Raw genomic sequence first — 21,764 nt, forward strand, 5'->3', positions numbered from 1 at the left:
CCAGAGCCTGGCCTTGCGGAGGAAAGTCCCGCAGAGCGCTGTCTGGGTCTGTACAAGAGGGTCCAGTATTGAGGCCAGAACATCCCCCCACCCTGTTCCCAGTGGGCCCCCGTGCCTATGGAATTGTCTCCAGTAGCGTTGGTGTGACGGGACAGGTAAGGTAGAAGCTGCTGTGGAAGGTCAATAAATACAAAGACAAGTCCTGCTCGTAGTTAAATGGAAACCAGTGATGGTCCCATTTCTAGGACCCAACATGAACCAGCAAATCTCCCATTTCTAGGAGCTACCACGAACCAGCGAATCTCCCATTTCTAGGACCCAACGTGAACCAGCGAATCTCCCATTTCTGGGAGCTACCACGAACCAGCAAATCTCCCATTTGTAGGAGCTACCATGAACCAGCAAATCTCTCATTTCTAGGACCAACCACGAAGCAGCAAATCTTCCATTTCTAGGACCAACCACAACCCAGCGAATCTCCCATTTCTAGGACCCAACGTGAACCAGCGAATCTCCCGTTTCTAGGACCTACCACAAACCAGGGAATCTCCCAATTCTCGGAGCTACCGTGAGCCAGCGAATCTCCCGTTTCTAGGAGCTACCACGGACCAGCGAATCTCCCATTTGGAGTTGACCCCACTGTGTGGGGTGTCTGCAGTGCCTTCAGGTGAGACGCATGGAGGTGCTCTCTGCTGGAAAGGTGGATTATGAAAACAAAAGTTTAAAGGAGTTTTAGCTTTGCTGGGATGGGAAGGACAGAAGGGCCACCCAAAAGGCAGTAGAATCAGTTAAATACTCTGAAGCGGCCGAGGATCCCCCAGTACAACCAGTAGCTTTGTCACCAGACAGGCAAATCCCGGTGTCCCAAATCCACCCAGCTCACATCGTTTCCCTGCATCTCCCCACCAGCTCCGTTTGGAAAGCTGATGCTGCTTTCCTTTGAAAGCCACATCAGTGAACGCCTCTCGCAGGCAGAGCAGAAGGAATGGGTTTGTGGTACTGGTGAAACAACTGGGCTGCTGCTTAGGAGCTTGTGTGAGGACGCTTCCCGCTCTTCCAGGTTTCCTACAGGTTCATCTGGCAAAACAGACCTAGAGAGGAAGGTGGTGGTGTGGGTATCGGAATGGGTCTCTAAAATCCCGGGTTGAATTCTGCTTATAACTGGTAATAGAGCTGCTAACTGGGACGTGTAAAGACGAACTTAAGAGACAGCCTGGAGTGGATTCTCATCCTTTGTCCCTCGGATGGTGGCTTGAGTTCAGGAGAAAGTGATTTATCCTCATTTGGCTACAGATGCCGTTCTTGCGTGAACGCTGCGGAGCTCTGTTTCTCCTAGGAGCATTCTTGTGTGGAGCTGAGCTTTGCCCGGGCTCCGCTGCTGAGGGCGTCTGCTTCTGGCACGGCTGAGCTGTCGCTGTGGCTTCTAGAGGGCAGCGTCTTTGTACGGTCTCCGTTTGGCTTCATCTCCCCGTTGGTGCTGCCCGTTCCTCTGGCAAACAGCTTGGAGTTCCTCAAGGTGCTGGCAGAAACTGCAGGGTGGGGTGGGAATGAGAGGGGGGAGGTGAAAAATCATACAGTCGTGGAATAGGTTGGGTTGGAAGGGACCTCAAAGCCCATCCAGTTCCATCCCCTGCCATGGGGGGGGACACCTCCCGCTGGATCAGGGGCTCCAAGCCCCATCCAACCTGGCCTGGAACCCCTCCAGGGATGGGGCAACCTCTTCCAGGGCCTCCCCACCCTCATAGGAGAACATTTCTTCCTAAGATCTCATCTCAATTTCCCCTCTTTCGGCTCAAAACTGTTCACCCTCACCCTATCCCTGCACTCCCTGATCCAGAGCCCCTCCCCAGCTTTCCTGGAGCCACTTTCCTTACTGGAAGCTGCTCTAAGGTTTCCCTGGAGCCTTCTCTTCTCCAGGCTGAACAACCCCAACTCTCTCGGCCTGTCCTCCTTTGGGAGGGGCTGCAGCCCTCGGATCATCTCCCTTCTCCCCTCTGGGACTTGTTCCAACAGCTCCGCATCCTTCCTGTGCTGAGGGCTCCGGGAGTGGGCACAGGGTTCCAGGTAGGATCTCCCCCATCGCCCTTCTGGTCCCACACCTTCTGTGTTTCATTCACGCTCTGCTTCCCCAAACGGTTTGAATAAAACCACTTACGGTGCTTTGGTCTGGAGTGGACGGTGCTGATGACTGTGGGTATTGGTTGCTCCATGCTGTGAACGCAAGGGCAGAGTTAGAGGACACGTATTAAGCTCTGCGGTGCCGGAGAGAACTGGAGTGTGGCCCATGTGAGCTACAGGAGTAGAGCCAAGTGCATGGTTGGCTCCTGAAAGCTGACTCAGCAGTATCTGAGCAAAGCGTCACCTGGAGAAGTGCTGGAACTCTCCAATCTGGGGAGTCTAAGGGGAACTTCAGGGCAAGAAAGAGGGCTGAACTGTATGGGGGCTGCTGGGATTTCACAGAATCACCAGGTTGGAAAGGACCCATTGGATCATCGAGTCCAACCATTCCTAACACTCCCTAAACCATGTCCCTCAGCACTTCATCCACCCGTTCCTTAAACACCTCCAGGGAAGGGGACTCGACCCCCTCCCTGGGCAGCTGTTCCAGTGCCCAATGACTCTTACTGTGAAGAATTTTTTTCTGATATCCAACCTGAACCTCCCCCGGCGGAGCTTCAGGCCATTCCCTCTTGTCCTGTCCCCTGTCACTTGGGAGAAGAGCCCAGCGCCCTCCTCTCCACAACCTCCTTTCAGGCAGTTGTAGAGAGCAATAAGGTCTCCCCTCAGCCTCCTCTTCTCCAGGCTAAACACCCCCAGCTCTCTCAGCTGCTCCTCGTCAGACGTTCTCCAGCCCCTCACCAGCTTCGTTGCTCTTTTCTGGACACACTCCAGAGCCTCAACATCCTTCTTGTGGTGAGGGGTCCAGAACTGAACACAGTATTCAAGGTGCGGTCTCACCAGTGCTGAGTACAGAGGGAGAATAACCTCACATCTGTTCTTTCTTAGATCAAACCTTCAATACCAGAGTGAAAACTTAGGATGTCTGCTTTCTCCCTAGGTGCTTGAGTGCATGCCTTCCTCTCCAGGCGCAAGGAAGCCCAATTTACCTGTTCTCCTCTCCTTCCATCAGCTTCCTGTAAGTGAGGATCTCCACATCCAGCGCCAGCTTGATGTTCATCAGCTCCTGATACTCTTTCACCAGGTGAGCTATATCCTCTTTGCTCTTCTGTAGGGCTTCTTCTAGCTTGACCAGTTTGGCTTTGGCATCCTTGAGGGCTGTCTCGCCGTGTTCTCCTGCTTCCTTGATGTGTTCCTCTAAGTACAGGCACTGGCATTGCGAAGGGAAGAAGGTGAGGGAGGTGTTAGATGTGGTGTCAGAGCCCTGTGTCAGAGTTGTCACCCACCCCAGGACACACCTGGCTCTTTTGGGACACGATGCAGGACCTCAGCTTCTGGATCTGTATGTTCAGGTCTGCGATCTCCCGCCGGCTGTCGAGGAGGTGGCCCCCGTAGGTGCTGGACTGGATGCTTCCTTCGTTCAGCTGCAAGGAAGATGGAAGAGTGGGTTATCCATGAGCCTGTTGCTGTAGTGAAGGAATCTGTGAGGGTTCCTGCAGCCCTGGAGGAGAAACACCTAACTAGGGAGAAGCATCAGGTTTGCAGAAGGATTTGGGGCTCGTTCTCGTCCTCTTCTGGCTGTAGCCCTGCCGTAGAACCTGCAGTTTCTTGGGCACAATCCCATTCTCGTTCTGTTTGGAGGAGGCAGCAGTGGAAAGTCATTCCCATTTAGGTGGGAGAAGCTTCCACTGGGAAGCCTCTCTTTCCTTGCCTCTCTCCGCTGAACGTGAAGAGCCCAAAGCAATGAAACTACTTATTTACACACCTGAGTTAGGAGCTGATCTGGGTTAGCACCCTGTCCGCCCTCTTCCATTCCCAGGTGTAGCCTATCCCTTGTTTTGCTGATTCCTGTCATTTCTAGGCTGGTCTCTCCCTCTCCTTTCCCTGTCTCTCCCCGGTATCGATCAGATAAGGAGACAAATACCTTTCTCCTGGTGAGTGCTTCTGCCTCCTCCCAGCTGCGAAGAGCCAGGGCTTCATACTGGGCCCTCACATCTTCCACGATTCTGCTCAGATCAAGTTTGCATGCGTTCTCGATTCCCAGGACCACAGAAATGTCCTTGATTTCTGTCAGCAGCTCCTCGAGTTCCTGGATAGCAAAGAGAATAGGATGGAGATACCAAGCAGTCAACAAAGCCACAAACCAAGAGAGACACGAAGCCTGGCAGAGCTGCTGTGCTTCGTTAGGCAAAGCATCTTCTGTGTGCAGCGGGGAGATGGGGAGATTCCCTAGGATTTCTGTCTCTGGAGTATGGAAGCTGATGTGCATTTTCTCCATAAAATCCAGATTCGGGGCTAGGGAGGTGGTTTGGGACCTTCGGATGCGATCTGTTATGAGTAGTGCATCAAGAGCAAGTTAATTGAGCTGCTGATCACACTGTTATAGCTGTCGATATTCAGGTGGTGGGTGTATATGTCTTGGGCAAGAAATAGGGCAGTGGGAACCGTTCTCAGGCTGGTGGTGCAAGTAAAATATCTTTGCCAGCTCTGCTTCAACATCCAGAGAGGCTGCGGCTGCCGGTTCTGCTCCAGACTGCTTTGTGTCTGCTAACAGAAGGGAGAAACAGGAGCCTTCTCTCAGCACAGCCTTTCCCAGCAGACCTATTCCGCTCCCCAGAGCTGCTCTTCTGTGCCGGGAAGGCTCAGGCCGGCGCGGGAAAGTGGGAGCGAGCACACACAGGCTGCAGTATCGCTTGCTGGGGTATTTGCTCTCGATAGCTGACTCGGTCACGGCTTTAAAGAGCCAAACAACGATGAATGCAGACTTCCCTCAGTGAAACTAAAAAGGACCCTTAATCCCTTCCTGCAAACTGCGCTCCTGGGTGGTTTGTATGCGGGCAAGATGTGACTTGATGCTGAGCAGATGGTGTACGTGCTCCCTTGGCAGCTCCGCCAGTCTCGCAGGGCTCCTGCAGGGGCGTCGCTCTTATCAGTATCTGCAGCGGCTGCTGATTTACACCAGCACTGAAAGACAGCAGCATCCATCTCTCCCCATCTTTTAACCTTTCATCTGTATGGTTTTGTTTTCCCCTTTTATGCTGAGGGCACTAAGCTCTTAGAGAAGCGTTTGTACACCTTGTTTGCCTCGCCTTCCCCTGACTGCGGAAACAAAGGGCACATTGTGATTCGTGGATAACAGAAAAATATCCCACTGCTCTCCCAAAGAGGAGGATTACCGATGGGTTTTTTTTCCCCACTGGTGTCTAATCCTTGAGCTTCTTTGTTAATCTCTGAGTGGGTTAAAAGCCATATGAGAAAATGTGTGGTTATTGCAAATATTTGGGCATCCTCTGCCGGAGGAATAAAACAAAATGAACCTGGTGGTTTATTAATGAGGATGGCGGCTGGGATTTTCTTCTGATTCAAAGCAACCAGCTGTGAGCAAAGCTGTCAAGCAAAGCTTTCCTCATTTACCCTTCCAATGGGTACGTGTGCCCAGGCTTTGGTGTTCAGGTGAGGAATGATGAACCTGGAAGCAGCTGTGGAGAGGAGAGGGCAGGGAGAGAGGCAGAGGAGGGAGATTTCTTTGCATGAAGTGTAGGTTAAAAAAACGCAGCCTTCTGCTAAGACAGCAGAATGGGACCAGGAGGAAATCAGCTTAAGATGCTCACAGCAGGACTGATTTCCAGCTGCACCTTGGAATAAGCTTGGAATTGTAGAGAGAGATGCCTTCGTGGTTAGGTGTGTTCTAATGCAATTCTGCTATCATGCAGGTCCTTCTGTCTCTCTGTGCCTTAGTTTCCCCACAAAGGGTGAGAACATTCCCTCTGTCAAGCGTTTTAATTGTTTGTATTGGTAGAATTGAGACAAACCCCAAAACACTGCTGGGGCTGCTCAGTAACATTTTACAGGCTCTGAGTAAGCGGCTGTAGTGGCTTAAAATCATGGGATGGTTTGGGTTGGAAGGGACACCTCCCACTGGATCAGGGGCTCCAAGCTCCATCCAACCTGGCCTGGAACCCCTCCAGGGATGGGGCAGCCCCCACTGCTCTGGGCAACCTCTTCCAGGGCGTCCCCACCCTCCCAGCAAAACATTTCTCCCTAAGTTCTCACCTCAATCTCCCCTCTTTCAGCTGAAAACCTTTCCCCCTCATCCTCTCCCTGCCCTCCCTGATCCAGAGCCCCTCTCAGCTTTCCTGGAGACCTCCCCCTGTTTGAGCAGATGCAGCTCTGCAGACTCCGTGTCCCCCACCCCTGTCCCTTGGTGAAACCATACCCGATTGCACACTCGGTGACTGGAAGTGAAGCAGATCGGGTTGTGTTAAAAACCATCCAGCACCTCACTCAGGTTCTCCAGGGTTTCTCCTGCCTTGTTTGGAGCCCATCCTCTCAATCAGAGTAGAATGATAGTTAGCACACTCGTGACCTGGGGCATTTGATCCCATGGGAAATGCTCTCCGGAGGGGTTCAGAGCTGAGCCCCAAACCAGCCAGCTCAAACTGGGTGGGAATTCTTTACTGGTTGGGGGGGGACTGCTGGAGCAGCCTCTCTGCCGTTGCTGTGGGGCAGGAGGAACACCCTAATCACGTTGAAAACAGAGCTGGGTTAATTTAGGAAAGGGTTTTAGCTCGTGAGACCCTGCCATAAGCCATCTACTAGTTGTCTGCAACAATATGCAACTCCCCTGGCTGAGGTTTTGGTGTAAATCCAGAACAATGCCCTCTCTGGAGTGGAACTACCCACTAAAATACCATTTCTCTGCATAGTAGCGTGTTTGGTCTCAGCCCCCTTTCCCGCTTGCGTTTTTACCTGCTTGTAGATGGTTTTTTTCAAGTCCATCAGCTCTCGAAGCCCATTGAGTTTTACCTCCAGCTCAGTTCTGTACAAGGTGCTCACATCTAAATCCTACAGGAGATGGACAGTGTATTAATCATAGGATCATAGTCATGGAATGTTTTGTGTTGGAAGGGACTTCAAAGCCCATCCAGTTCCACCCTCTGCCACGGGCAGGGACACCTCCCGCTGGATCAGGGGCTCCAAGCCCCATCCAACCTGGCCTGGAACCCCTCCAGGGATGGGGCAGCCACCGCTGCTCTGGGCAACCTGGGCCAGGGCCTCCTCACCCTCACAGCAAAACATTTCTTCCTAAGATCTCCTCTCAATTTCTTCTCTTTCAGCTCAAAGCCCTTCCCCTCATCCTCTCCCTGCACTCCCTGACCAAGAGCCCCTCTCCAGCTTTCCTGGAGCCCCTTTCCATACTGGAAGCTGCTCTAAGATCTCCCCAGAGCCTTCTCTTCTCCAGGCTGACCAACCCCAACTCTCTCAGCCTGTCCTCATCCAGGAGGTTCTCCAGCTCTTGGATCATCTCCGTGGCCTCCTCTGGACTTGCTCCAACAGCTCCATATCCTCCCTGTGCTGAGGACTCCAGAACTGGACACAGGGCTCCAGGTGAGGTCTCACAGAGCGGAGCAGAGGGGCAGAATCCCCTCCTTCCCTGCTGGTCCCACCGCTTTGGATGCAGCACAGGACACGGTTTTTCTTCCAGTCCTCCCTCCTCTGCCCTTGTACCCCATGAGCTGACCCTTAAAGTGGAATAGGTAGGAAAGAGCAGAGCAGAGCTGCTCCCCATCTCAGGTTCGCTTGCTCTTCTGAGACCCTTGCCTGTTTTGGATCTCCCAGATTAATCCCGTGTTTGGATGCAGCCCAGGATAAGGTTGGCTTTCTGGGCTGGAAGTGCCCTTTGCCGGCTCACGTTGAGCTTCTCATCCACCAGCACCCCAAGTCCTTCTCCTCAGGGCTCAATCCATTCTCCATCCTCTCTATAAATCAACGTTTTGTAGGAAGAAGCCTTTCCCTCTGCCACCTTCTCCCCAGTAAGTGTCCTGCATGCTGTTTGTTGGCAGATCCTCGGGGAACTGCTCTACGAGTAGGGAGGCTCCTTTGTGGACCTTTTTTCTCTGTAGTTTTGGGTTTCATTTTTTTTGTTTGCTCTTGAGTGAACCCTTTGGAAGTCTCAGGTGAGGCAGAGCGGGTGGAGAAGGAAACAGGCAGGGTTAGTCCATGCCCACTCATCTTTTGTTCACCACAAAAAGCGCGAGGTATTGAAAACTCTGATGCTGTCCACACAAGTCCCCAGAACTGCCCTTCCTGATGAGTGTATCAAGGAGAACATGCAATTAGCCCTAATGATCATCTGCGGTGAACGTTTCCTCTGTCTAATAATACCCTGCATTCCTGCACCCTGCATTTGGTTTTTTGATGTAGAGGCTGTGCACAAAGCCACCCATTTCAGCTGATATTGAAATGCAGCTCCTTCTGGGGCGGATGTTTAAATAAGGGGTGGCCATGTGGCAGGAAACAAAAGCAAACACACTTTATCGATTTCCAGCCTTTTCCCAACCTGTGATTTCCTTCTGAGGGAAAACAGGGAAGGAGAGGTGTTATCTTGGTGGGGTCCTGGGGCGCAGACCCCTCTGGGCCACGTGTGGCTTCTGCAGTCGCAGTGTGGTTGGGAGCAGAGAATCGTTAAGGTTGGAAAAGATCTTAAGATCATAGAATCATAGAATAGTTCAGGTTGGAAAGGACCCTGAAGATCATCCAGTTCCAACCCCCCTGCCATGGGCAGGGACATCCCACTGGCTCAGGCTGCCCAAGGCCCGTCCAACCTGGTCTTGAACACCTCCAAGGATGGGACATTCAGAATTTCCCTGGGCAACCTGGGCCACTGTCTCACCACTTTCATGGCGTAGAAATTCTTCCTAATGTTCAGTCTAAATCTGCCCCTCTGCAGTTTATCCCCGTTCCCCCTCGTCCCATCCCCACAAGCCTTTAGGAACAGCCCCTCTCCAGCTTTCTTGTCACCCCTTTCAGGTACTGGAAGGTCTCTCTAAGATCTCCATGGAGCCTTCTCCTCTCCAGGCTGAAGAACCCCAACTCTCTCAGCCTGTCTTCGTATGGAAGGTGCTCCAGCCCTCCCATCATCTTTGTAGCCTCTTCTGGATCCCTGGATCATCAAGCCCAACAGGCGTGCTCTGACCCCGGGTGTTTCTGCCAAGACCCGTGGGGCTTTTCTGTAACCACGAGTGACCCAGAGTCACTGGTTGAATTCCTGTTGAAATGGTGACCATGTTCACCACTCTGCTGCTCTCATGACCTTATTGCCCCACCAAACATCCTTGATCCAGACCTAGCTCTTGGCTGGCCCTGCGCCCTCTTAGCTGAGCCTGGACCATCTTCCCTCTCCAGGCTCTTTTGTGCCTTCACGGAGCTGCTGTAGAGCCTCTCCAGATGAAAAGCTTCTCTTGCCACTGACCTTTTTGAGCTCCATGAAGGTGTATTCCATGCCGCTACAGAGGCGAATTTCATCCTCGTATCTAAAGAAAGGGAAAAAAGCAGTTAGAAATCACACGGGGTGAAAATTTCTGGGATGCCGAAGGTTGTCGTGCTGGTATCAAAGCTTTCTGCTTTTATTGCCATCTCCCACCTCCTTGATGTACGCTGGAGAGCGTGGAGAGGTATCTCTTGGGTGTGGGCATCTTGGACAAGAGAGAGAAGAGCAAGCCACCACATGCCAGTCACAGCGTGAACATTTTAAGTCTGAAGAGCCTCAGAGTAAAGAAGGAGGCAGCTTTAATTCTAACTTAATTGGAAGGCGAAGCAACCTCAAGTTACCTCACATTTGCCACAGCAAGAGCGAGCGGGCAGGGAGAAGTGGGGTGTGGTGAGTTACGCTCTGTGAAACACAGTCTCATGCCCAAAGACTCCTCAATTTTCACCTTAAGTCTTAAATCTTCTCTTTCTTTCAGGTATCTTCACTGTTTCATTCCCAGAGCCCTCTCGAGGGAGCAAACTTGGACTGGGGTCATAATTCACCTTAAACGTAGCGTAATTTGTGAAGCAACACAGGATCTGGCAAAGCAATTCATGGAAAACAGTGCCCACGGAGCAGAAGGAAACAAAAACCGGATGGGATAGGGTGGAGCCCCAATACCCAACAGAGGAACCGACCCCGCAGGTGGTTAAAAACAGGTTTGATAAGGCAGGACCAGGATAGCAAAGAGTTAGTCCAGGGGCAAACGCGTTTCTTGATGGCCGGCAGCAGGCACGCAAGGGTGGCTTAGGGAACACACCAACCCTGCTGGCTCTTGGGGAAAGCCCCGGTGTTGTTGGATCTGACCGAGAGGCCTCAGGGTCTCTTCTGAGCCAACAGCTCAAAAGAATTCATTTGCTGTGCAGGAGCTTTATGTGATGGGTGTTTGGTGTCTCCCACTGCGCGACCGGACGCCCATTGGGTGTGTTGGATCCTCTACTGAGACCAAAGCAGGTTGAGGTCTTAGGGAGGTCGTGGCTTCCCTGTTCATCCACGACACCTCAGGCTCCTCTTATCCTACTGTGCCCATAGTGTTTCCAGGCTGTGAATTAAACCTTTCTGTTCTACTTACAGATGTTACCAAATCGGTACGGGGAAGGCTGAGACCTTTGCGGATGAATTCAAATGAAATCTCCTAACAGAGTGACGATGATAAGATTGGGAATGACAGCTCTATCCCGTTGTTTGATCTGGCACATCGTCACTCCGGCTTCTCTCCGGAGCCTTCCCTGCTGTTCTACAAACCTTTACAAGAAAGAGGAGCTGTGCCTTTTTGGAGCAGAAAGAGGAGAAGGTTTTGGATATGCAGAACAGAGGAGAAGGTTTTGGATATGCAGAACAGAGGACGCAGTGCAGAGTGGGGTGAGTTGTGCTCAGGAGCTGAGCTGAAATACAAAACCAGCTCCGTGGAGCTGTTGCTCCCTCCGTAGAGGGGACGGAGTGGATCAGACTGACACGGGCTCCACAGATGGGTGCTTCGGAGGTTCTTCTTGGGGTACCCTCACGGTGTTAACCTCTCCCTCTCTTTACCTGCCTCTATAAAGCCTGGTAGCATGGCTAACAAGATTTACCTGTCTGGTTTCTCTGCTCTTGAGCTGGAATGTTAGCCATGCTGCCAGCAACTCTGTACAGAGCTTAATTACAGCCTGCCACCCTTCCTTCATCCTCATTGCATCTCAGCCCAATCCCAGGCTGTCCCAGCCTGCTGAAGCAGCTTTGCGCATTGCCAGGCGCTGACATAATCTTGCATATTGAACAAACACCACTCCTGACTGAAAAAGAGCAGGCTCAGCCAGCCAAACGTGCTCGCTGCACGGCTCCGGAGGGACCCGGCGGCCGGGAGATGACTCACATGGGGATGGAGCATTCCACAAACACATCACAGCATTTATCTCCTTAGAGATAATCCTCCAGCAGTCCTGCATTAAGGCGTAAATCCATCCCATCTCGATTCATGCACTTAAGACGCACTTGAGACGGGCGTCTGGTCGCCTTGGGCTCCTTCCATAGGCAGCGAAGCGAAATCAGAGGTGAACCAAATCTCCGGGTGTATTGCTCTTTGGATGTACCTTCAAGACTACTTTAGGGTGAAGATAGAGAGGTGGGAGAGATCTGAGCCTGGTGGCGTGAAGTTAAGTCAGTCTTCTTCTTGCGGAGCAAGGAAACGGGGCAGAAAGTGTCTAAAAACCAACTGCAGAGGTTGAAGGTAGAGAGGTATTGATTGGCTGAAATTCGGGTGGAAAGATGTAACTAACATGACCCCTGGATCTCAGGAATCGTGGAATCACAGAATGGTTTGGGTTGGAAGGGACCTCAAAGCCCATCTGGTTCTAACCCCCTGCCATGGGCAGGGACACCTCCCACTGGATCAGGGGCTCCAAAGCCCCATCCAACCTGGCCTGGAACCCCTCCAGGGATGGGGCAGCCACCACTGCTCTGGGTAACCTGGGCCAGGGCCTCCTCACCCTCACAGGAGAACGTTTCTCCCTAAGATCTCATCTCGATCTCCCCTCTTTCAGCTCAAAACCATTCCTTCTCATCCCGTCCCTGCACCCGCTGATCCAGAGCCCCTCCCCAGCTTTCCTGGAGCCCCTTTCCGTACTGGAAGCTGCTCTAAGGTTTCCCTGGAGCCTTCTCTTCTCCAGGATGAACCACCCCAACTCTCTCAGCCTGGCCTCTCCTGGGAGATGCTCAAGCCCTCGGATCATCATTGTGGAGCCTCTAAAGGCTGTACACCCCATGTTTTCCTGCTGGATCTCCCCAGTGACACAGCAGAGTAGGTCGGCATGTGCCAAAATTCCGTGCTTTCCCAGGTTATATGGGTCTTTGCATTTACAAATCACTCGTGGGGAACTGAAGCAAACGCTGGGGCAGATGTGCCCCTCTGGGCAATCAGCCCTGTTCAAATCCATTTCAATATTTGATGTTTAGCTTGACTTCCTAAAGAAGAAGGGTTCATAATCCTCTGTGAGCCTCCAGCCCACTTCCCTGTCCCCTCTCTGTTCTTCTCTACGTTTGGAATTGCTGGTCAATGGCAACCTAACTTGGGAAGAAGGTGCAAGTCTCCCAGCTGGTTAACCCTGGTTTTTGGAAAGCAGTCCCTGGACAGAGGAGACAGATGGATTAGAGCCCTTACGGGGGGCACTGACAGGCGAATTTCATCTCTTCACCAACCTGTTGGGTAGGAGCCTGCGTGGGTGGTCGTTGCGTTGGTACATCTTGGAGCCCCACAGCCTGGGCGAGAGCGTAACCAGGTCAATTTGCCACTTGTGAGCTTTTGCTCCCCCAAAAAACTTTCCCTTGGGAAAAGAAACCACTGGAAGAGTTGGAAGCCTCCCAAATTTGCATGGTTTAGAAAAAGCCCATTTGCTCCAGAAAAACAACTGGGCTGAGGCAGCTTTCGGAAGGCGGCGTGCAGGACTCAACAGAGCCAGCGTGGGTTAGGATGGGATTGGATCCCTGCCTGGAGAGGGCTCGGCAGAAGCAGTTGTCTCCTCGTGAATCACAAACCACTGGGAGCAGCCCCGTGGATTGTCACCATCCCAGGAATCCACCTTTGGGTGTTAACAGCACCCAATGACAGGGTGGGTTTTGCCACTTAGGTCAGCCCTGGCTGTGCCTTACAGCTCACGAATGGGAGAAAATGGAAGGGGAAGACTACACAAAGGAAGGAAAAGTGCTTTGAGGAGCGGTGTCATTTCTGAGGGCTGTTTTCCCGTGGTCCTACGAAGCGGGAACTCTTTTCAAGACTGATAGTTGGGCTGGTTGTGAGCTGGTGGCTTCTCTGCTGTCTAATACTGCACATGTGCACCTGCTGCATCCTCGTCTCTTGGGTGGGGGGTGAGTCCTGTTCCTCTAATCAGTCCGATTTTGTTTAGTTTGGGGGGGATGTGGCATCCCTATCGCGTCTATCCTGTTGTAACTGCCCGAGAACATTGAAATTTAGGGGGGAAACGGAAATCAGAAATCGGGCTGAAAACTCCTAGAATAGATTGGTAAAGCCCTCTAAGCTCATCCACTCCAACCGTCAGCCCAACACCACCATTCCTACTAAACCATGTTCCCAAGTGCCATGGCCACATGATTCGTGATCTCCTCCAGGGATGGGGACTCTACCACTGCCCTGGGCAGCCTCTTCCAAGGCTTGACAACCCTTTCCATGAAGCCTTTCCGCCAGCACAATCCTTCTCCTATCTTGGTTTTCCGGACTGTCAAGAAATGAGCCAAGAAGAGTCTTTTATAACTGCAGAGCCACAGAGCAGATGTTTCCTCAGGGAAGCGCAAGGAAGACTACGTGCTCTGGAGAAGGATGACAAGTCTCAGCCTTTTTAGGATAAGGAGTAGGTGGCACAATCCATATTGTGGCTCTGATCCAGGATCAGGGTCGCTACAGCAAAGCAGGCATCAAAGAGACCAAAACTTGTAGTGAAACCAACATCCAAATAAAGAGCAGAAAGGCCTTCACCATGAGGAATTTAGGGATTTCGAATCATAGAATAGTTAGAGTTGGAAGGGACCTCAAAGATCATCCAGTTCTGCCCTCTGCCGTGGGCAGGGACATCCCGCTGGATCAGGCTGTCCAAGGTCCCATCCAACCTGGCCTTGAACTCCTCCAGCTATGGGGCAGCCACAACTTCCCTGGGCAACCTCAGCCAGGGCCTCCCCACTCTCGTGGGGAATAATTTCTTCCTAATGTCCAGCCTAAATCTGCCCCTCTCCAGTTTATCCCCGTTCCCCCTCGTCCCATCCCCACAAGCCTTTGTGCACAGCCCTTCTCCAACTTTCTTGGAGCCCCTTCAGGTACTGGAAGGTCGCTATAAGGTCTCCTCAGACCCTTCTCTTCTCCAGAATGAACAACCCCAACTCTCTCAGCCTGTCCTCCTACGGGAGGTTCTCCAGCCTTCCAATCACCTTTGCCGCCTCCTCTGGACCTGTTCCAACACCTCCATCTCCTTCTTACGTTGAGGATTCCAGAACTGGACCCAATCCTCCAGATGAGGTCTCCCAAGAGATGAACAGAAAGGTGTGTGGGTATCAGTGCAGCACTCCTTGAAGGATGCTGAGCGTAATAACTTCAGCATAAGGTCAGGAACCAAACTCCTATCTCCTCTTCCTTCTCTGCCACCAGCTTGCTCTGTGAGCTCGAGTGAGGCATTTGCCTGCCGTGTCTCCGTTAACGTGTCTATAAAGTGGAAGTATCGATCCTTCCTCTACTTTGCAGACACGTTGAGGAATTGGTTTAATCTAAGCCTGCTGAGAGCTTTGAGATCCTTGGGCTATCTGCTCTGTGGAGGGCACTGTTATTATTTGTGCATCACTTGGGACATCCAGAACAGGTCTGGTCCATTCCCGCGGTGACGCCTGCCCGTGCCAGTGGAGGGGCTGCCCCTCAGCGTCCCTGTTCTGCTCTGACAGTGCCCAATACGTGGCTTTTTGCAGGGCAGACTCCAGAGATCTCGTGTAGGCAGATGGGTGTAACTGTAAATGGAAAGTATTTAATTGTGGCTTCACCTGTGGTATGCAAATGACACCGATAATAAGAAAAGCATTGTCTTCTTGAATGAGCCCTGGCACATCTCACATGCTCCTATCTGAGGATCTCAAAGCTCGTGGCAAAGGCAGCGATAAGATAAGCACGCGGCAGCGGGTCCTCCCTTAAACAACTGCCTCACGATATTCTCTCAAGAGATTTACTGCGTAAAACTCTGACTTTTTGGTCGAAGCAGAATTTTACGCTAAATGTTGGAGGGTGAAAAGGGGAAAGGAAGAGGGGTTTGTTAATACAGAGCAGCTGAGATCCATAAACCGGTTTGGGGAGAATGTTCTGCCTTGTGATAATAGCGTGGACAATAAATATTTCTCTGTTTCAGTGGCTGTTGTTCCTGATAACGCTGCTCCCCAGAGACATTCGCCGGCTGGAGACATCCCTTGGATGCCCTGCACTCCCTGGTATTTTGCTTTTTATGGGTTTCCTTTCATCTCAAGTTAACCAGGACAAGGCTGAGATGTTGACTGCTCAAACACACATTTCTGTGCACGCCAGGCGAGGAATGTGTTCCTGGGAATAACAAACTGTGTGAAATCAATCCCACGCTACGCTGTAAACACAGCTGAAACCTTTGAAACATGTTCCTCCTTGTAATATCCAGCTAAGATAGACACTTACTTGCTTCGGAAGTTATCCATGGTGCCCAGGACCTTTGTCAGCTCCGACTCGAGATCTTCCTGCTCGTAGTTGAGTGACTTCATCTCTTGATTCATTTTGCTCATGTACTGATCATAGATGGTCTTGATGTCCGACTCGGAGTGGGAATTGTCTTGATCTTTCAGGAAGTTCCACCTTGTCGTCAGGATCTTGTTCTGTTGCTCCAAGCACTGGACCTGCAGAAGAGATATCAGAGACATCAGTAACGCCGACAGCCAAAAGACAAAGCTGACTTCTCCAAGCAGGGCAGGAGACGTAGACCTGAAGACCTTCCGAGTGGTGAGAAGCTTCTTGGATCAGCAGAGGCCTCCAGGTAAGAATGAGGAACAACCTGAAGCTCAGGCCGGAGGATGGAGGGTTATAGGGGCTTTTAGAGCTGTTACACTTTGCCTGCGTATGGATTTGGTAGAACGTGTTCACGTCAAAATGAGTGACGTCTCACATTAAGTCACTGGAAAATAAGACCTGTTCAGTACTGGTCCCCTTTGCCTCTGACCACAGAATCATGGACTCATAAAAGCTGGAAAAGCCCTCTAAGCTCATCCAGTCCAACTGTCAGCCCAACCCCCCTGTGCTGACTGAACCCTGTCCTGAATTGCCACGGCCACATGGTGTTTGAACCCCTCCGGGGATGGAGAGTCCCCCACTGCCCTGGGCAACCCCTGCCAGGGTTTGACAACCCTTTCTGTGAAGGAGTTTTTCCCGCTATCCAATCTAAACCTCCTCTGGTGCAACTTGAGGCCATTTCCTCTCATCCCATCCCTTGTTCCTTGGGAGAAGAGCCCAACACCCACCTCCCCACAACCTCCTTTCCAGGCGCTGCGAAGAGCGATGAGGTCTCCCCTCAGCCTCCTCTTCTCCAGACTAAACAGCCCCAGGTCCCTCAGCTGCTCCCAGCACTCCTGGGGCTCCAGACCTTTCCCCAGCTCCGTTCCCCTTCTCCGAACACGCTCCAGCCCCTCAAGGTCTTTCTTGAAGTGAGAGGCCCAAATCTGAACCCAATCTGATATTGGGAAAAATTCCTTCATGGAAGAGGGTTGTCAAGCCCTGGTAGAGGCTGCCCAGGGCAGTGGGGGTCTCCATTCCTGGTGGGGTTCCAAAACTACGTAGCCGTGGCATTTGGGGACGTGGCTTAGTTGGCACAGTGAGGTTGGGCTGATGGTTGGACTGGATGAGCTGAGAGGGTTTTTCCAGCCTTAATGGTTCAATGATTCCATTCTACGAAGACGATGCAGTGGTGATGCGGTGCTTGTGTGGTGCTCTCAGGCCTTGACCTTTTGCTGGGCCTTCAGCTTTGACTTTTTCTTTGCCTCTCAGTGCCTCAGTGCGTTGAGGAGGCAGAATTCCCACTGCTGAACATGGCACAGATGCACGTGGTGAGAAAATCTTTTTGGGAAAGATCTCTGTCTGAATAGAGAGGAGCGAGAGAGCAGCCGAGCAAACCGAAAGCGCTCAGATGCCCACAGTCAGTTTTCAACAGATGGGGTGCAAGTCTTGGGATCTTCCAGCTCTCGCCGTTTGAGACCTAATCCTTCCTTTTCAAGATCTTAACTCATGGCTGTGGACGTCCCATCAGTAGTCCGGTCTTCTGACTGGCTGCTTTGTGCTGGCGCAAAACCAGAGTGGTCCACTTGGTGTATCTGCGTGCGTGAGGGTGGAAACCAGAGGAGGATGATGGAAAAATAAAATGGTTTGGGTTGGAAGGGACCTCAAAGCCCATCCAGTCCCACCCCCTGCCACGGGCAGGGACATCTCCTGCTGGCTCAGGGGCTCCAAGCCCCATCCAACCTGGCCTTGAACCCCTCCAGGGATGGGACAGCCACCTCTGCTCTGGGCAACCTGGGCCAGGACCTCACCATCATCACACAAAACAATTTCTCCCCAAGATCTCATCTCAATCTCCCCTCTTTCAGCTCAAAACTGTCCCCCCTTGTCCTCTCCCTGCACTCCCTGATGGAGAGCCCCTCCCCAGCTTTCCTGGAGCCCCTTTCTGGACTGGAAGCTGCTCTAAGGTCTCCCTGGAGCCTTCTCCGGGCTGAACAACCCCAACTCTCCCAGACTTGGATGGGTGGCGCAGCAGTTGATGCTGCAGCAAAGCCAGAAGGGGACATTGCAAGTGGCACAAGGAAGTGTCCTCTGAGGCGACCAGAAGCCAATTGGGCCATTTGTTCTCTCCATCTGAGGTATCTCAGGGACTGTGATAAAGCATCGCTCAGCAGGATTGCAGTCAAACTTTGGGACTGACTGTAAGGAACAGCCTTTCCTTTGAAGGCAGCTTCCCTGTTTGCTGCTGAGATGGGAAGTGGTCAAATGTGTTGGCTGTTGTTTCAAGGCCATTTTTAACCTTCAAATCACGTCTCAGTTCCTGACCTTGGTCCTATTCCTTAGTCGCTGCTCTTTTCCCTTCAGTAATTTCAGTTTCTCTCCTGTTCCCAGACCATCCCCATCCGCTGGGCTGAGCTGCTTACTTCTTGGCTTCTTATCCAGCGTCCCTCTTAGCAGAAATTCTTCCTTTCAAAGTCTCTTAACATGAGTTTTGCAGCAGAAGGATCCCCCAGTTTTGGCCATGTTCCCTGGAAAATCATGCTTCAACCCAAAGCTTGGTCTTCTGAGAGCTCTCCCGCTTTGCTGCTCAGGCTAAAGGTAGGGCTTCAAACAGGGGCTTCATTACTTGGCTGTTCCCTGTCTTCAACTTGGACGTATCTGGGTGGAAAATAAATACCAGCAGATCTGGAACAGCCTGCTGGAAAACCATCAGCAGCGAACTCCTAAAGTTACTGTGGTCATTATGTGAGGAATGAGCCGCTCCGGCTTGAGACCATCTGAATTCCTGATTAAAAAGTTGAGTTCTCTTTGACAGGGAAGTATCATTACTTTCCTCTGGAATGAGAGCCTGAGGCCGATGGCTGAAGTTGGACACTTGAAGCTTCAGCCTTCAAAGCTGAACGCAGGAGCTGCAAGCGCTAAGGTCAGAGCCACCTCACTAAGGTGCGGTGTTTGTCCCTGCTGTCCATCAGGCCCTGGGACGCACGCTCATCAGGAGGCCACTAGACTGGGTTTATCGGGAAACCTGGAGGCTCTCCTGCTTCTTAGATCCCTATTTGGGAAGAGCAGGTGAGCGCAAATGGTCTGTCTCGCGTACGTCTTGGCACTGTGTGGCCTTCTCCCGGCTCCCCTTTCCCTGTCCTGGTTTCTGAGCAGAGTTAACATCCGTACAAACCCCAACCTCTCCAGATGGAGAGTCAAAGAACCAGACCTACAGCACGTGCAACCCAACCCACCTGGGTGACTTCATAGAATCATGGAATGGGTTGAGTTGGAAGGGACCTCAAAGCCCATCCAATTCCAACCCCCTGCCGTGGGCAGAGGCACCTCCCACGCGATCAGGATGCTCAAAGCCTCATCCAGCTGTGCCTGAACCCCTCCAGGTCTGGGGCATCCACAGCTTCTGTGGGCAACCTGGACCACCCTTAGAGAAAAACAGTTCTACCCAAGATCTCATCTCAATCTCCCCTCTTTCAGCTCAAAACCGTTTCCCCTCGTCCTCTCCCTGCGCTTCCTGATCAAGAGCCCCTCCCCAGCTTTCCTGGAGCCCCTTTCAGTACTGGATGACCACTATAAGATCTCCCTCAAGTTTTCCCTTCTCCAGGATGAACATCCCCACCTCTCTCAGCCTGTTCTCAGATGGGAGATGCTCCAGTCCTCAGATCATCTCCAAGGCCTCCTCAAGGCTCAGAATCATAGAATCACTCTAAAAGCTCCGTGTCCTCCCTCTGCTGAGGACTCCAGAACTGAACTCCAGGTGAGGTCTCACCAGAGTGGTGGAATGCCCTCCCTCTACCTGCTGTTCCCACAGCTTTGGATGCAGTGAAGGATATGATTGGCTTTCAGGGCTGCGAGTGCACATCACCAGCTCGTGTTAAGCTTCTCATCCACCAACAAGGTGGATTTCCAAACCCAGGGGTCTCCAAATTCACATTACCAAGATCTATGTTTGGAAAAGCACAGAGGTCGAGGCTCCATCCGTGCCCTCCATCCGAGGTCACCCCCCAACCTTGCTACCGCCACACCCCTGTTTGCACATGTCCTGGGGTTGGTCCACAACTATGCCGTTTAGATAGATGGTGTGGGAGATGCTTCCCCCACCCTTCTCCTTTTCGATGTGAATTCAGGTCCTCGGAGAGGCACAGTTAAAACAAAAAACCGCCTCCTAAGCCATAGTAGTTGGCATTGGGCGCCTGTGTTGTAGACTGCAGTGAAGCAATCCTCCTAAGAGATTACCATCTATTTACAGAGCGCCAGGGCTTTGCAGAAACCTGCCTCGGCTGAATGAGTTGTTTTCCTTTGAGAAAACCTTCTGCCTTCTCATGGATCTCCAGAGATGAAAGCGACACTTTCTTGGCTGAGCGTGCAACCTCTCGCAACGCAAGGCGCGGAGGAGGGAGGTGGGCGGGGGGTCTCCCTTGCCCACCGCGTTGCTGCGGAGGTGAATTTCCAGCTCTTTTTAGAAGCTGGAGGAGAATTTGAGCTGCCGCCTTAAGCAGCGTCACCGCCCATGGCTGTTTGTCCTCTGGGAAGCCAAGGCCTGCTCCGTCCAGGTCTGTGCCTCGCTGGTCCTGCCTCTGCTGCTTGGGCAGGGTGACCACGGTGACAAGCACAGCAGAGGAGATGCCCAGCCTGCCTGATGCTACCGACCACGGCTGCGGCCCGGCTTCACCTCGAGATGATGCTGACTTTTGTTAGATAGCACTGAAGGAAGAACTAATTGGGTAATTAGCCTGATATTCCGAGCCGAGTTAGCATCTCTTTCCCCACCACCATCCTTGTGCTGCACCGTGGTCTCACCTTACCTTCTCAATTAGGGTCACGAACTGGTTGTTGAGCGACTTGATGTCTTCTTTCTCCTGCTCCCGCATGGCTTGGAAGTCGGGGTCGATATCAAGGTGCACGGGGGTCACGAGTCTCCCATCAATGGAGAAGGAGTAAGAGGAGCATTGGTATCCACCGTCTCCGTGGAGGCCGGGTGCACCGTAGCCGTTGCTGGCCGCCCCGTTGGGACTGCAGTGGCCCAGGCGATCCGGGGATGTGCTGGCTGCTTTTCCTCTGCTCATCTTCCCTTCCACCTCCCAGGGGGAGAGGGGAACCACTGCAAGGCTTGGTCACGCTCAGCTGGTGGCTCTGCCGCTGGAGGAGAAGGGCAAGAGGAGGGGGAAAGAAAAGAGGTGAAGCTTTCTCGCTGGTGCTGCTGCCTCAAAGGGAAGGAGAGCAGTGGCACGCCAAGGAATTTGGTCGGCTTAATTCCTGTCTCCTCGGCTCGTGGATTGGCTAATGAATTACAAGCACCTGTTCTCCTATGTTCATTAAACGGCGGAGGGTGGAACCGTTGATGTAATCCAGATCAACCTGTTGGCTTTTTTTTTTTTTCCCTCCCTTCCCTTCCCTCCTCACTCTCCGTACCCTCCTTTCTTCGGGAGCCTGTTTGTGTGGTGAGGGCATAGGCACCCGCAGCAAAAACAAATCACTCCCAGGTAATTCGCTGGGCCCCAAGCGGCTGCTTTCCTCATCCTTAAATGGTGAAGAAAGCACTCGGAGGCGCTGGGCTCGCGGAGGACGGCTCTGAGCGCGGCTCCTGCCCCAATCCCTGGCTGCTTTCCAGCCAAAACCTGCGAGAAAGGGATTGTGATTTATTTCTTGTGTGGGGGCGTGTTTAAAATCATCCAGAAAGAGTCGGAACCGGCTAAGGGTGGGAGTTTGGGAACGCATCTCAAGCTCAGCGGGATTAGCCGTGCTCGTGGTCTTCCTTTGGCACATGGTGCTCTAAGTGGTTTAGGGGTGATAGGTCTGGTTTTGAGACCCCTTCCTGGATGTGGGGACTGAGAGTCCTGAGGTTCAGTCATCTAGGATGGCAACGGCGTAGAACTTTGCCACCTCTGGACCCCGGGCTGAGTCGCAGAAGTGCTCAAGTCCATCTTTGACCACTGCACTCGTGCTTCTTGAAAGCCCTTTAAAAGCCGACACCGGAGACACCGAAAAACACTGTGTTTTAATGAATTCTGGGCTGCTAAGGAGACACACCCTTAAATACCTGTTTGGACCTGGGTATAAGTCAATGTTGGACATGGCTTTCTTGAA

General features: G+C 52.3%; 2 protein-coding genes across 2 annotated transcripts in view; one reads left to right on the top strand and one right to left on the bottom strand.

Moving 5' to 3' along the window:
• Positions 1 to 660: 660 nt before the first annotated feature.
• LOC104055120 (keratin, type II cytoskeletal 80) lies at positions 661 to 20,970 on the bottom strand. The gene is made up of 9 exons (XM_009556206.2): positions 20,483 to 20,970; positions 15,594 to 15,808; positions 9,371 to 9,431; positions 6,868 to 6,963; positions 4,043 to 4,207; positions 3,417 to 3,542; positions 3,108 to 3,328; positions 2,156 to 2,211; positions 661 to 1,529 (listed from the first exon to the last, which is right to left on the bottom strand). The coding sequence occupies exons 1-9, from the start codon at positions 20,741 to 20,743 to the stop codon at positions 1,333 to 1,335; spliced, it is 1,398 nt and encodes a 465-aa protein (XP_009554501.2). The 5' UTR covers positions 20,744 to 20,970; the 3' UTR covers positions 661 to 1,332.
• Positions 15,805 to 21,764, top strand: part of LOC104055082 (keratin, type II cytoskeletal cochleal) — a 36,373-nt gene continuing 30,413 nt past the window's right edge. The window contains exon 1 of the mRNA XM_054051409.1: positions 15,805 to 15,945. The gene's annotated coding sequence lies outside the window, so the exon portion shown is untranslated. The remainder of the gene's footprint in view (positions 15,946 to 21,764) is intronic.

This window comes from Cuculus canorus, chromosome 29, assembly GCF_017976375.1.
Source record: "Cuculus canorus isolate bCucCan1 chromosome 29, bCucCan1.pri, whole genome shotgun sequence".
NCBI lineage: Eukaryota > Metazoa > Chordata > Aves > Cuculiformes > Cuculidae > Cuculus > Cuculus canorus.